The 14,875-nt window shown below is 40.9% G+C and overlaps 1 protein-coding gene across 3 annotated transcripts in view; it reads right to left on the reverse strand.

Annotated features, from left to right (window-relative positions):
- MYH10 (myosin heavy chain 10) overlaps positions 1–14,875 on the reverse strand; it is a 140,787-nt gene that overhangs the window by 100,239 nt on the left and 25,673 nt on the right. For all 3 annotated transcript variants that reach the window (XM_084863897.1, XM_084863899.1, XM_084863898.1), the window contains exons 3-4: positions 13,574–13,730; positions 5,080–5,107 (exon numbers count right to left, since the gene is read on the reverse strand). In XM_084863897.1, coding sequence (XP_084720023.1) covers positions 5,080–5,107; positions 13,574–13,730 — 185 coding nt within the window. The remainder of the gene's footprint in view (positions 1–5,079; positions 5,108–13,573; positions 13,731–14,875) is intronic.

A 14,875-nucleotide genomic window follows, 5' to 3' on the forward strand; every position in this document is an offset into this window, starting at 1 on the left:
GACTACCTGTGTTCCATGCCTTTGATCCCTTGTCAAAGATCAGTTGACCTATATCAGTTGACCTTGCCTTGCTATGAGAAACATGCCTTAAAAATGTTAAGATAATCAAATTGATTATCTTAACATTTTTAAGGCATGTTTCTCATAGCAAGAATCAACTGTTCTAAATCCAGGTTGGGTTGGTCTTCATCATTTAGTGTAATACTTGTATCTGATAGATAAAATTCCTTAACAAAAGAAATCTATTGTACATCCTGATAGAACACTGAAGTAACTATTATTTTAAAAAGTATTTAACCATTAAATACATTTTATAGGGGGGGAAAACCTTGAGTTAACCAGTTATTCATAAATGTAAACCAAATTTTTTATAAAGTAAATTCCTCACCAAGTGTGAATTTTAATTCTAATGAGAAGGAAAGTCAGCACAAGGCTTATCCTCTTAACAGGATTTCACTTCCAATTAGATGGAGGCGTGTGGGAAAGACTTTGCTCTGAGGATAAAGGAAAGCCTGAGTGTCTTCACCAGAGACGTGTCAGGACACTAGACTAAGACTGAGCAGGGGGCTGGGGCCCTTAGGTGGGAGCTCACACTGCCTCCCTGAGTCTGCAAAAATAAAGGCTGGTTGGGGAGCTGTAGGCAGATGAGGCCAGAGGGTACATTACATGCTCATCGTTTGGGGAGAAAAAGTAAACTACAGAGTAAATGACTAAAAAAACAAAACTTAAGGCGGAAGGAAATGTTGCTTCCAATTGTATTTTTTCTTTATGATACAATGCAAACATAGATACTTAGTATAAAATAACTATTAAGTAGACGTGACTGAACAATTATTCTATACAGAAAGCTCATTAGATTGGCTGTCTATTAAATTTAAGAAGACTCTCGTTATACATTTTTGGAGTTCTTCATGTGGTAGGTTCTCAAAGGCACCAAGGAACATATAATATTTTCTTAAACCTAGGATACTTTGTTTCACATTTTCCTGTTTCTCAAGTCACAATGTAGCTTAAAATAGATAGAAATATGCAAAGCTGTTATTAACTATCATAACTAGAGGTATCTAAGAATTAAGAAAATGTGGCGATGCAAAAAAAAAAAAAGTGAGAGGTGGGATTTGCTGGAAGTACTGGGGTGATGGTGATAGTAATGTTTTCCATTTTGATAGGGATTTTGGTTACTTAAATAACTCAGCACATGTACACTTAAGATGTACTGTATGCATTTTATTACATGTATATTGTCTCAAAAGTTAAAGATGCAAATTCTGGACTTTAGTAACTGTTATACATGCTGACATTATTCAAGGGGAAATGTACTGACATGCATCAAATTAAGGGATTAATAGTTCACCAAAGTGGTATAAAAACTTAAACTGAAACATCTGAGCAATCAGCAGCCACAGAAAGAAACATTCCCTGACCTTAAGCAGGGCCTCCTGAAAATACAGCCACCACTGACCTGGTGGGGAAAGACTGACCCTTAGCACCCGCAGTGTACATCCAGCTGTCTGTTAACATCACAAAGCTGAAGAGACTCTCCATAATTTCCCTAGAAAGCCCTCATCTTCCTCCTCTCCCCTTTTTGCTGAAGTTCAGTACAGTTTACAAGCCTTTTGTTTCTGGCTACTCAGCAACTTACTCATCGCATGCATGTGTAAAGAAACTGTCTGTTCTCAGACCCTCCAAACTCTGGACCCAAGTTGGAAAAGTTAGTTTTCCTCCCAGGACAAATAAAAACAGATTAGTGGACGGATAAAAGAATGAACAGGTTAATATATATCATAAAGCAAGTACAGAACAATATTAATGGTAGAATGTAGGTGGTTGATATATGGGTGTTGACTGCAGCTTTATGTAAAAATATAAGATGTTCAGAAAAGCTGGAAGAGGAAAGGAAAGGAAAAGAGGGAGGGAAAAACAAAACAGACAGACATGGCAAACAAAACAGACAGACATGGCAGTTGATGATTGCCTAAGAGGTAGCCAGCTGCTAGGGAGACTTACCTCATACCCAAGCCTATTGATGACAGACGTCAGTCTAAAATGGAAATAACCATCTAATTACAAGTGCTAGTGCCTGGAATGGTCACTCTGGTGCCGAAAGTAACTTAGTATTCACTGACCTCTCGTTAGGTCAAACAGCAGCCATTCTCTCCCCAAGTGTTTCCTGCTGCCAGACATTCCAGAGTCATCAGAAAAGGTCATCAAGCTCCCAACCCCTTCTCCCCCGCAATCAAAGAGAGTGGGTGCCCTGCACCTGCCGACTCAGCCCGCAGATGGGCAGCACAGCTCTGTTCCTCTCAGAAACATGCGGCTCCCTATGCTCGGTTCCTGGAGAGTTTCGGTGACTAGATGCCAGCTGCAGCTTCTTTAACTCACGCTGCACAACAAAGAATCTGGCTGGTCTTTGTCCCTGGTTCCTAGGAGGGAGCTTCTAAGTCCTTGGAATGTCTTTGCTATTCACGTGGCCCTGACGGTTTATGGTTTATGCTAACGAGGTGACTCATAGTGGGCACCTCGATCACTCCAGGATGGGAACTGGCCAAGCTGAAAGACCAAAAGGGTGATTAGAGGTCTGGGCTGCTGAACCATGTTATCAGCCAGGTCTCCTGGGAGGGGAGAGGGCTGGAGGGCGAATTAACCCTGTGGCCAGTGATTCAATCCATCACGCCGACATATGAAGCCAATAAAACTCTGGACTCGGACACTTAGGTGAGCTTCTGGTTAGCGACAAGGGTGTGCTGGGCAGGAAATGTCCAGAAGACATGGAGGCTGTGTCTCTGGGGGCCTCTGAAGGGTAATGGCAACCCCCAATTTTGTGCTATTTTGTCAGAAGTCCCCAGGACTTGGGAGCCCCTGAGCTGGTGGCTGGTGTCTATAGTGCGGGCACCATGTGGGAAGTCAGGGTCAGAACTGCAATGTAACAGATAATTTTCAAAAGACATCTGCATATATGCACAACCCATGAACACAGACTACAGTGCGGTGAAGCCCGGGGGCAGGAGGTGGGTATGTTGCCCTACCCCACTCCTCATGTGAATGACATCCCGTACCTGGCAACGTGATACCCTCAACTCCAATGACTTCCTCCTACTCTCCAGTTACCACTCCTGCTGCCACACCCAAGGCGCTACCATCTCCCCATGTTGGCCACACTGCCTACTCTTTCTGCCTGACACTCCAGCATCCCCGAGATTATCTGTTCCACTTCAGTAAGACCTCTAGTTCATGGATGCATCTACTTCCTCCCTCAACTCCCTCCTCTTTCCCCCTCCCATGGTCCATTGAGACAGTTTCTCTTGCCAATATCCCCAATTCCTATGCTCCGCTGTCACCCATTTGTACCCACTTGCAAAAACTGGGATTGTCCCACCTTTGGTGGACGGGATCTGGTTCCATTCCACACACTCATGGTGGCTAAGCAATGGCCCCAACTGTCTCCACCTCGCTGTGTCCACTCCCTTTGGCCATGTTTCCATATGGACCCTGGCCTTGGCCCTGTGTCTTGCTTGGGAATGGGACAGTGGTACATGTGACACAAGCAGAAACCTGGACTGCTCCTGGAACCGTGCCACCAGGTTAACCGGGGCTAGCCAGCTGCAGACCGAGGGGACATGTGGAGGAGAAACCACAGCACCCAGCAGGTGACTGCAGACGCCCGAGTGAGCCCCACCTGGGACCTCTCAGCTCCCGATCAGACCTGCCCAGCTGAGCCCAACCCCTGGGAAAACAGGTTTAAGCCATCAAATTCCTGGGTGGTTTGTTGGTTAGGAAAAGCTAATTTATATAGCCCCGAGGCTAAGCAATGCTGGAAAGAAGTTTATACAACAAAGCAGACTGGTGTCAGCTTTTTCTATCTCTCTTCTCTCTCCAAACCCTCTCTGCCTACCAGATGACAAATGCTCTTCACTTCATGGAAGAGAAAAACTGACAACTTTTCCAGTTCCCAGCCTCCCCATCCCTCCTTACCTACCTCAACACCTGTCTGCCTCCCTGGCGTGTAGAGGGGTCCTGGTCCTGGCCCGGCCCAGACACCCAACCCCGCTCTGGTCTCACCGTCCGTCTTCCTCGCTCCCTCAGTCCCCTCCTCCTTCCTGCCCCCACCTCCCTCTCATCGGCATTTCATCTCTCCCACATTAAAAACACTGGCAATAACAATGAACGTTCTCTAGCCGCTCATTACACGCATACCTGGTTTACTGCGCTTCACAGGTGCTGAGTTTTTTACAAACTGAAGGCAAGACCCTCCACCACCAGGAAACAGGTTCTGACGTGACTGACGGTGGAGGTCTGGAAGCATCTCAGCAACTCACTCTCTCTACCTCTCTACCTCTCTCCCCCCCCGCCCTGCTGAGCTGCACCCTCATATCCAGTGGCCCAGTGGGCAGCTCCACTTAGATGAAGCATATGCACCTCCAAGTCAATGTGTCCTCAACCAAATCATTATCTTCCTCTCCAAACCTGTTCTTTCTCTCATCTCCCCAGGTCAGGAAACTTCCAGAAACCATCGTAACCCCCCCCCTCTGCTCTCAGCTCCTCTTTCTTGGGGGTATAAATCACCACGTCCCGGCGAGTCTGTCTCCTGGTCACCACCATCTCTTGCCTGGAAAACTAAACAGCCAGCCTCCACACTGCTCTTCCTCCAACCATTTCCACACGATGGCCAAAGTGGCCTCTTGAATGTGCCAATCTACTCATTTCCTTCTGTGGATACTGTTTTATTGAACCTTGACTCTAATACTTAGCACAGAACACAAGGCACATAATAATCAATAATGCCTGTTGGAGAGCATGGCTAAATTGCTGAAATGTTTAGTAGGTCAACATTTGGAAATACAACTAAAGATGTAAGTTTCACAGATTAACATTACAAAACGTGTGAAAAACTCAGTCTGACAACCAAACAACTTAATAGCAAACTTAAACAACTTACATAATCTTAGTTTTAAAAATAATTACAAGGTTTACAACAAATTTAAAAATTACCGCTCTACTTTACCCCCTCCTTAAAAAAAATTAACTGCTTTACTTTCCAACAGAATAAAAAATGAATCTGAACATTCAACATTTACTTACGTGCAAAGAATTGACTGGTCCTCACGATCTGTAAGACAAACAAAAAAAGAGAAAGTGATCATTTGCCTGATTTTTAAAGTATCTGATATAATAAAGTTACAGCAATAGCCTCTAAAGCAGTAACTGTACACCTCTCAGGTCAAGCTTCCCAACCTATTAAATAGTCCCAAATCCAGTCAAGTTTACTTACTCTTTCGACAGATTCTCTGGGAATGAATACCAACCCAGGCTTGGCAAACCTTATATGCCTATCAACCTTGATTCTCAGCCGCTTCTGCTTATCAAATTCAGCTGGGAAATTTTATAACAACGTACTTCTTGGAGCGCCACCTTTGCTAAATTATTTTCAGGTGCTGTAGGGATTGAACAATCCCACATTAATTCCCTAAGTCAGTGGTCTGCAAACTCATTAGTCAACAGAGGCAAATATCAACAGTACAAGGATTGAAATTTCTTTTGAGAGCCAAATTTTTAAAACTTAAACTTCTTCTAATGCCATTTCTTCAAAACAGACTTGCCCAGGCCGTGGTATTTTGTGGAAGAGCCACACTCAAGGGGCCAAAGAGCCGCATATGGCTCGCGAGCCGCAGTTTGCCGACCATGGCCCTAAGTGATTCTGAGGCAAGGCCAAGTTTGGAAAACCAATGCCTTTCAGAATGGCTTCAAGAATACCCACAACCATTATTGTGACCTTAGAGGAGAAAAGAACCAGCATCAAACATGAGGTAGAAAAGAAAGTTGAAGGAGGATATATCTCCATGTGACGTTTAGCCACTGTCTCAAGTCAAATGTTATACATACCAAAAATAAGGAAAGCCAGAGCAATGAAAAAAGTCTAACATGATTTTGAAGTGATCAATGATTAAAGTATTCAACCCAATTTTCAGATGAAAAGGTGAAATTCAAATCCACATCCAGCCCATGGACAAAACCACCGGTATAGGAGGTATGATTTCCGATCGCTTATGAATGAGCATCACTGTCGCTATTTTACAGGTGAGAAATGTGCCCCGAGGGGGTCAGGTAATCCTCCCGAGTCACACACGACTGAAGGGCAAAGGTGCTGGGGTGAGGACCAGCAAGGTTCTCAGCACCACTGACCCAGCTCACCACGGCTTCGGAACGTCACAGGGCCTGCGGGGCAGCGCTTCTTTCACTACCGTAAGCTGGGCTTGCTTTCCCTCCTCAGGTGCCCAATGAGGATCTCACAGTGGTTCAGGCATAAACAAGTGTCACGAAGGAGAAATAAATAGTTCATTCACTATGCCTTACTCTTTTCATCTATTGGTAAAATAAATAAAATCCATTCATCTATTCTATGTATAAACTGAATTACATCACTGCCTGGCCCGGAAAGCTTAACTCCTAATACAGACATACCTCCTCAGAGATTCCAGACCACCACAATAAAGCGAGTATCGTAATTAAGCAAGTTGTAATCTTTTCTGTTGGTGGCAGGTCTTACCTTCAATTTGTGAAAACCTACAACATCTTTGAAGCGCAGCGAAGTGCAATAAAACAAGGTATGCCTATAGCTCCTACCGTTTCCCCTCCCCTCTGGTTGCCATAGGCAGCATTCACAGTACACAGCTGATGCCTGCCTCCTTGTCCGCTCACTTTCCCAGAGGTCATGCCGTATCCTTTCTTCAACATGCTCCGCTGAGATCCACAACTACCTGGCGTCTCCACGTGTCCTTTCCTGCTCAGATCCGCTGTATCTCCTCTGGGAACCACCCAGACGCTCCCTCAGACTCCTCTCCATTTTCTTCTTTGAGCTATATTTTCCAGTTAGACAAACAATACTGCCAACTGCCTGCCCAGTAGAATGTGGTGCCTGAGGTCAGAAACTGTCTTATTTCTTCATTCCCAAAATTAACGGTAAGGTCTGCTGAGAGAAATTCAGTGCTGGGTACCATGCTGGGCACTGGCAAAATAGCGGGATTTGGAATCTTTTGTTCTCACTCCAGCTCTGCTGCAAATGGACTAATGTAGCTATTGATGAGGCATTGATTCCTTGCTGGTTTCAACTTCTTTACCTATAAAACTAGGTTTTAACAAGTCTTTGGTTATCCTATATAATAAAAGGCTAATATGCAAACTGTTCCCTCGACTGGGAGTTCAACCAGGGGATGGGGTTGGCCAACGACCCAAGAACCCTCCCCCCCAACCAACCCCCTCCTCCCCAGATCTCCAAAAAGGGTGGGCAGGCCAGACCCCATCCATGCACAAATTCGTGCACTAGGCCTCTAGTTCATCAATATTAACCATCATACCCCGATATTCTTCTGTTCTGAGCAATTTCTATAGAACTCCACTACACGAAGTGTTTTTTATGGCTTTTGCGAACTGGTTTACAGATGTAAAGAAACTGAAACACAAAAACTAACCGAAATTAAATTGCATTCCATCCTTAATCCATTCAGAATGGTTCCCCCCCCCATCTGTACATGCTATTATCATTGTCTGAAATCTGAGACCTAGACAACCTGATATATCCTTCAAATCTGTGCAATACTTCATTTCCCATGCTTCTACCCCCCAGCCAAAAACAAAACAAAACAAAACAAAACAAAACAAAACAAAACAAAACAAAACAACTGTCTTCTACGTGAGACTTGTTTGTTCTCGTTACTCATCTGTCTGACTGGGCTTTAGCGTCACTAGCAGTACAGTGAGGGGAGGGGCTTCATAACCACCAAGTTTCTCTACAGCTAGAACTGTCCCATTCCTACTCCTCTAGTCTGTTTCACTCAGTCTTCCACATCCTTCAAGGACCAACTTCAGCAGCACTATGGCAGTTTATACACTGATCTTGAAAAACCTATAAATGTGATGAGACACAGCCTTATATTGGTATTTTTTAAGAAATATTTTTTATTGATTTCAGAAAAGAAGGGGAGAGAGAGAGAAACATCAATGATGAGAGAGAATCATTGATCGGCTACCTCCTACACTCCCCATATTGGGGATTGAGCCCTCAACCCAGGCATGTGCCCTGACCAGGAATTGAACCATGACCTCCTGGTTCATAGGTTGACACTAAATACTGAGCCAAACTGTCTGGACTAAATATTGATATTTAAAGGAAACAATTTAATTTTAAAAATGCAAATAGCCTTCTGAAGACTAGGGACTCTTCTGATAATTCATATTTTCCAAAGCACCTCCCCAAAATCACATACTATTTATGGAGATACTCAATAAATCCATACAAATTAAATCTATTTTCAACAGTAAAAATAGTTTCAAATCAATGCCTTCAGCTCCTACCTTAAAAAAACTAGACAAGACCAAATCCAACCCAAAGTAAGTAGAAGGAAAAAAAATGAGAAAGAAATAAACGAAATAGGAAACAGAAAGAAGGAAACCACCCCAAACAGTGAAACCAAATGCTGGTTCTTTGAGGAAAGTCAATAAAATTATAAACTTCAAGACAAACTGATCAGGACAAAGACACAAATTACCAATATCTGGAATATGAAAGGCAACACCGATACAGACTCAGATACTAAGGGGATAATAAGGAAATGTTAGGAATTATTTTATGTAAATAATTTTTTTTTTTAATTTTTGTGAGTTTATTTGAGCCAAACTGTTGACATATGCCGGGAAGCAGAACCTCAATGAGTTGAGATAATGCCTCTAAGAATGGCGGGTTACATTTCTATTTATACACTGAAATCAAAGGAGGGACATAGGTGGGTTACACAAAATTCATTGGTGATGGATTAAGGAGGCGGAAGAAAACAAAGCGGTGGAAACCCCTGGGATTGGATAAAAAGTAAATGATGGACACATACTTAGGTGAGTGCAGGAACAATTAACATGATAAAGAAGGAATTTGAGGCATCTGTTCTGGCGCCCACCACATTTGGTTGTGCCCCAGGGGTTATGTAAATAATTTTGATAACTAAGATTAAAGGGACAATTTTTTGAATGACATGAACTATTCAAGCTCACTCAAGAAGGAATGATAACCTGAACAGTCCTATATCTATTAAAGAAATTGAGCCCTGGCTGGTGTGGCTCAGTTGGTTGAATGTCATCAGTGCACCAAAAGGTCACCAGTTGATTCCCAGTCAAGGCACATGCCTGGGTTCGGACTCAATCCCTGGTAGGGGGTATGTAGGAGGCAGCTGATGCTCTCTCTTTCTTTCTCTCCCTCTTAAATAAAAAGAAAGAAACTGAATTGGTAAAACTAGTATGATATTATATGTCAGTTATCCTGCAATAAAAGAATAAATTCACTGTGTAATTAAAACCCCCCAGCCCAGCCGGCATAGCTCAGTGGGCTGGCACATCATCCGTGCACCAGAAGGTCACAGGTCTGATTTCCGGTCAAGGGCACATGCCTGGGTTGCAGGAGTCAAACCTTGTACTCTCTCTGAAATAAATGGGAAGAAAATAACCTCGGGTGATGATTAAAAGATAAACAACAACAAAAAAACCTTCCCAACAAACATAGCTTCACTGGTGCATTCTACAAAACATTTAAGGAAATAATACCAATTTATATGAACTCTTCAGAAAAACTGAAGAGGAAAAAAACACTTCACAACCCCTTCTAAAAGACAAGCCTTACCCTGATATTAAAATCTGAAAAGGACATTATAATAAAAGAAAATGACATACAAATATCTCTCATAAACAAGGACACAAAAGTTCTTAACAGAATGTTGGCAGATGAAATCCAACAACATATAAAAAGGATAATGTACATGAGCTAGTGGTGTTTATCCTGGAAATGCAAGGTTAGCTCAACATCCAAAAGGCAAACAATCTAATTCACTGTATCAACAGACTAAAAGGAAAAGCATGTAATCATCTGAATAGATGTTGAAAAAGCATTTGATAAAATTCAATATCCATTCATGATTTAAAGAAACTAACAAAAAAACCTCAGCAAACTAGGAACACAGGGAATTTCATCAACCTGATAAAGGGCACCTACAAAAAAACCTTTTGTTGATATCATCTTCAAAGGTGAAAAACTGAACGCTGTCCCCCTAAGAGCAGGAGCAGGCAAGGATGTCTGTTCTCACAATACCTTTCCAGCATCACAGGGCAAGAAAAATAATTAAAAGCATGGGACTGAAAAGGAGGAAATAACAGTGTCTCTGTTTGCAGAGGCCATGATTGTCTATGCAGGAAATCCCAATCTACAAAAAACCTTCAGAATAAGTGAGTTCTGCAAGGTTGCAAAATACAAAGTGAATATAATGTATATTTAAAAAGAATATTACTATACATTAACAGTGAGCAATTAGAAACGTAAAAATTTTAAGTTCCACTTAATACTAAAAACATGAAATGCCTAGTTATTATTAGAGTATATATCATGTCTAGGTATAAATTTAACAAAAACAAAATTTCTAATTTTTGTAATAAAATTTATGTTTAAGAACATTACTTTCATTCAATAAATACTTATGGAGCATCTTATTGAAATAAGAAAAAAAAATAAGCTCTCTTCTGTTTTGCATTGAACAAACTGTTCAGTGGGACCACATGCTCTGAATCCTCTGCATGGTACCCTCTTTTCTAGCAACAGATCCGTCAGAGGCCCAGTTACATTTACTCACTAGCTCGCATTTGTAATTGAAAACCTGGATTGATCAGCATTGGAAGGTAGTATGAGCTTCAGGAGCCACCGCATATGCAATGAACTACCCTATCAGATGTCCCAACCCAATGGTGCTGTGTAGATAGTACATTAGCAGGTAGCCCCATGCTTACAGCATGGAATACAACATAACTGTTTAGCATTTGTTTCAATTTCCTGTATCAATTTATAAATTATTATGCAATAAAAGCTATAAATTACTGTAATTCCTTTTAACTTTTACATTGAAGTTTAGTTTTGTGGATAAGAATGTGTCACATTGCCTTGGTTTTGAATCCTAGCTCAGACCTCTTATTAGTTACATTTTCAACTTCTTATGCCCCGTAAAATAGGGATGAGTGATCCTTTTTACTTTTCAGGGTTGTTGTTGTGGATTAACAAATACACATAAAAGCAATTAGCTCAGTTCCTGGAACATAGTAATATTCAATAAATGCTCATTGAGCATTAATGATGGTATTAATATTATGATGTGCTGATAAGCCACATTTTTTTTTTTTTTTTTTTTTTTTTGGTCAACAGCTTTATTGACAGATGAGGATAGTCGAGTCCCCACTCTCAGAGTCCTGGTGGCATCAACCTCAGGCCTCCTGTAACCAGAGAGCCACATCTTGTCCTTCTGCATTGGGACATTAACATTTATCCTTATTAACTATTTTGTTAGATCTAATTCCCCATTCAACCTGTCAAGATATTTTAAAAATTCTGTTTCTTTTCATCAGATATATTTATTTTCCCTCCCAGTTTTGTGTCATCTATGAGTTTTATGGGCATGCATCCCACATCTTTAAGCATACTAACAAAGATGTTGGGAAGGGCACACACCCACTGTGCACACACTGATAATGCTGGCCAACCTCAATCATTAAAAGCACTTCAAGTGCAACTTTTCAGCCTACAGCCACAAGAATATCATGGCAGAGTACGGAATACATGGAGAGTCCCTCTGTTTACACTGTCTACTGTACTTCCCTTCCTACTGAGCTAAAGTGAGTATTTTCATGTTGCTTTTGGACTGTTAACAATAGAGTCCAGAATCTTTCCTGGCAGGTGCATTAAGCGCAGCAGTCTGGAGTGTCCCCCAACCCTCATTTTTTTGTCAATCTTCCATTGATTTTTAGAGAGAGTGGAAGGGAGTGGGAATGAGGAGCAAGAAAGAGAGAGAACAAAGATGTGAGAGATACACATTAATTGGTTGCCTTCCACAAGTGCCCTGATTCTGATTGGGGCCAGGATCAAACCTGCAACCCAGGTACATGGCCCTTGACTGGGAATCGAACCTGGGACCCTCTGGTGTGTAGATTGATGCTCTAACCACTTAGAAACACGGGCCAGGATGCTTCTTCCCTTTAAAAAATTAGAATTATATATGTGAGCCCATCCCCGTCTTCTGGAAACTCCCCTTCTATATAGTTCAAAGACCAGAGTTAATCTCAATTGTAAGAATGTATTGGTCTTTTTGTTTTTTTAATCCTCACCCGAGGATATTTTCCCACTGATTTTTAGGGAGAGTGGAAGAGAGAGGAAAAAACAAAGAGAAAACAAATCAATGTGAGAGATACACATCAATTGATTGTCTCCTGCAGGAGCCTCGACCAGGGCCCGGGCTGAGGAGAAGCCTGCAGCCAAGGTACATGCCCTTAACGGGAATCAAACCTGGGTCCGTTTGGTCCGCAGGCCGAAGCTCTACCCACTGAGCCAGACCAACTAGGCAGAACGTAGGTATTTGTTTAAATGAGGAACTATGGTTTCAATTAGGGAAGAAGTGTACCTTCTCAAATTTCTTCTCCCATATAAGGCAAAGTTTGCTCATTCATACATTACATGCCTTTCTGAAAATAAAAGATTATTCTTAACAGAGACACAAACCAAAAACAAAGAAGCTGACAATTCTTTCTCCATTATCTGGTAGCAATTTATCACTGCCATAGCTGTTATTATTCTTTGGCTCTGAAAGATTATTAAATATAATCTTTTTTTAAGCCTAAACTGATTTTGGATATTGAAACTGTCCTTACCAATCTGACACTGTGCTAATCTTGAAGTACTTCCTATTTGCTTCAGAGGACCTGGTATCCAAACAAAACGTGAAGGAGGAAATGGGTATTGTAATTTATTAATTCCCTCACACTCTCCCCTTCAGACCAGACACCAAGACAGCCTTTCCACAACCTACAAACGTTGTGATACAGATTTTAATATATCTTATCGGATTTATTAAAAAAAAAAAAAGTAGATAGAGGGGGAGTTATAGACTTCACATAGCACTAGCAAGTCCCATGTATAATGTAGTCTTTTTGAGCAATGCTAAGTGCATTAAAAACTGTTACATTTTGTTTTTGTTTTTTAAAACATGTCCTTCCATAAACCATTTGTCTAAAGCCATGATTCAAATGAATGACTCTTCACATTTATATTTCATTCTAAATCCAAAAGAAAGCAATAAAAGTCAACCAACTCAACACATTTACATATATTTAAATAAGAAATATTTTATAATCTTTCTTTCCCCAATGAAACGTTCACCTTTTCTGTTTATTATTCTTCCTGCTGGCTCTTTCTGTTGATTTTAAAATCTAATGTAACAGAGCCTTGCTTATACTGGCTTGTGGTGTGGCTCAGATGTATATACAAACTAGGAGCTTTTGAACATGGAGTATTTATGAAGCAACAAACATACCAGCTTCCTATAAAAATCGCTCTTTTGCCCATTCTAATTTTAAGAATTTGTAATTTTTTTTTACAATAAACATTTATTTAATTTCTAACCTTTTAAAAATGTTAATATTTTTTTGATAAATGTAGCATCTAATACAATACCTAATTATGTTTAAGAAACTAAGCATTTCGTATGGAAACATTGCCAGTTACCTTGAAGCATGCATCTGTAAGCAGACTCAGATATAGCATAGATGTGTGGAGGCATCTCGTGACGTTTCTTCCCTCTGTACATTTCAATAATATTCTCAGAGTAAATTGGAAGGTTCTTGTAAGGATTTATGACTACACAGAAGAGTCCAGAATAAGTCTAGAATAAAAATAAAACACAGTGTTTAAAATAAGGCATATATCAGACAAATAGAAATCACAGTCATCTGAACAGGGAGACTTTATCCTTCGGATAATTTATCTGGTCCCCAAATTAAATCTAGCGCACAAAGAGGCAATTCTAAACGACAAGTAGTTCTGTCACACAGAGATTTTTAAGAGGCTCTCTCCTGGATCAATCACTTCATCTGTAAAATAGAAATAATAATATAGTACGCCTCATGACTTCACAGGGCTACCGTAAGGTTCAAACAATGTTGTCTTTTCACACATTCTTTCCCAAGAGTACTAGGTATGAAAAGTTCATTAATGTAGTTTCAGATTCCACACTGCAACTAATGTTTAAGAAGGCACCATTGAAGTTTGGGTATACTATCAAAGTAAAATACCCACGGTTATCTGACAAGGAGATTATTAAAAAGATTTACAAATATATAAACTTTTCACTCTTCTAATTTTTCTTTTTTTGAAAATATATTTTTTCCATCAAAATAATTTTCATGAGCTTGTTATACATTTAAGTAAATTTATTTAAGTAAATGGTTTATTATTTTTAAATGAATTGATAAATATTTTAAAACTTTGCTTTAATTTCTAATACAGTAAATATCAATAAATATAACCCACATAAACAAAAGCTCTTGGGGGGTCCTCAATGTTTAAAGCCACTCGTCTGGAAGACTCGGGCCTTGCCTGACCTGAAATCAGTACACAGAACTGATACTAACCCTTCTGACTTTGGGGTTTTTTAAGTTCACATGGAATGATTTCTGAGAATAATCTACAAAATTGATCCTGGGAATTAGAGAAAAGCAAGAGCAGTTGGGATTGCTGCCAGATGCCCAGTGCTCTGAGGGACTGAGGATGTGGAAAGGACGCTCAGTAACACCATGAAGCAGACCTTGTACTTAAGGTGACCGGGGGAGACCAAATCCAAAGGCGAGAGGACACGACAGGCGGCTGAGAACTGACGTGCTCAGCTCCCCCGGGAGCCGAGCAGAGAGTCTAACCCGCAGCTGTGTTGGGAAGGGCTGAAACCCTTGGCAGTTGCCACCAGAAGGCACTCTAGAGACTACTCTGTTTTGAATACTGCAGTTACTAACGCTAAAACAAGAGAAGGAAATC

This window comes from Pipistrellus hanaki (assembly GCF_964339955.1).
Source record: "Pipistrellus hanaki genome assembly, chromosome: 16".
In the NCBI taxonomy this organism is placed as follows: Eukaryota; Metazoa; Chordata; class Mammalia; order Chiroptera; family Vespertilionidae; genus Pipistrellus; species Pipistrellus hanaki.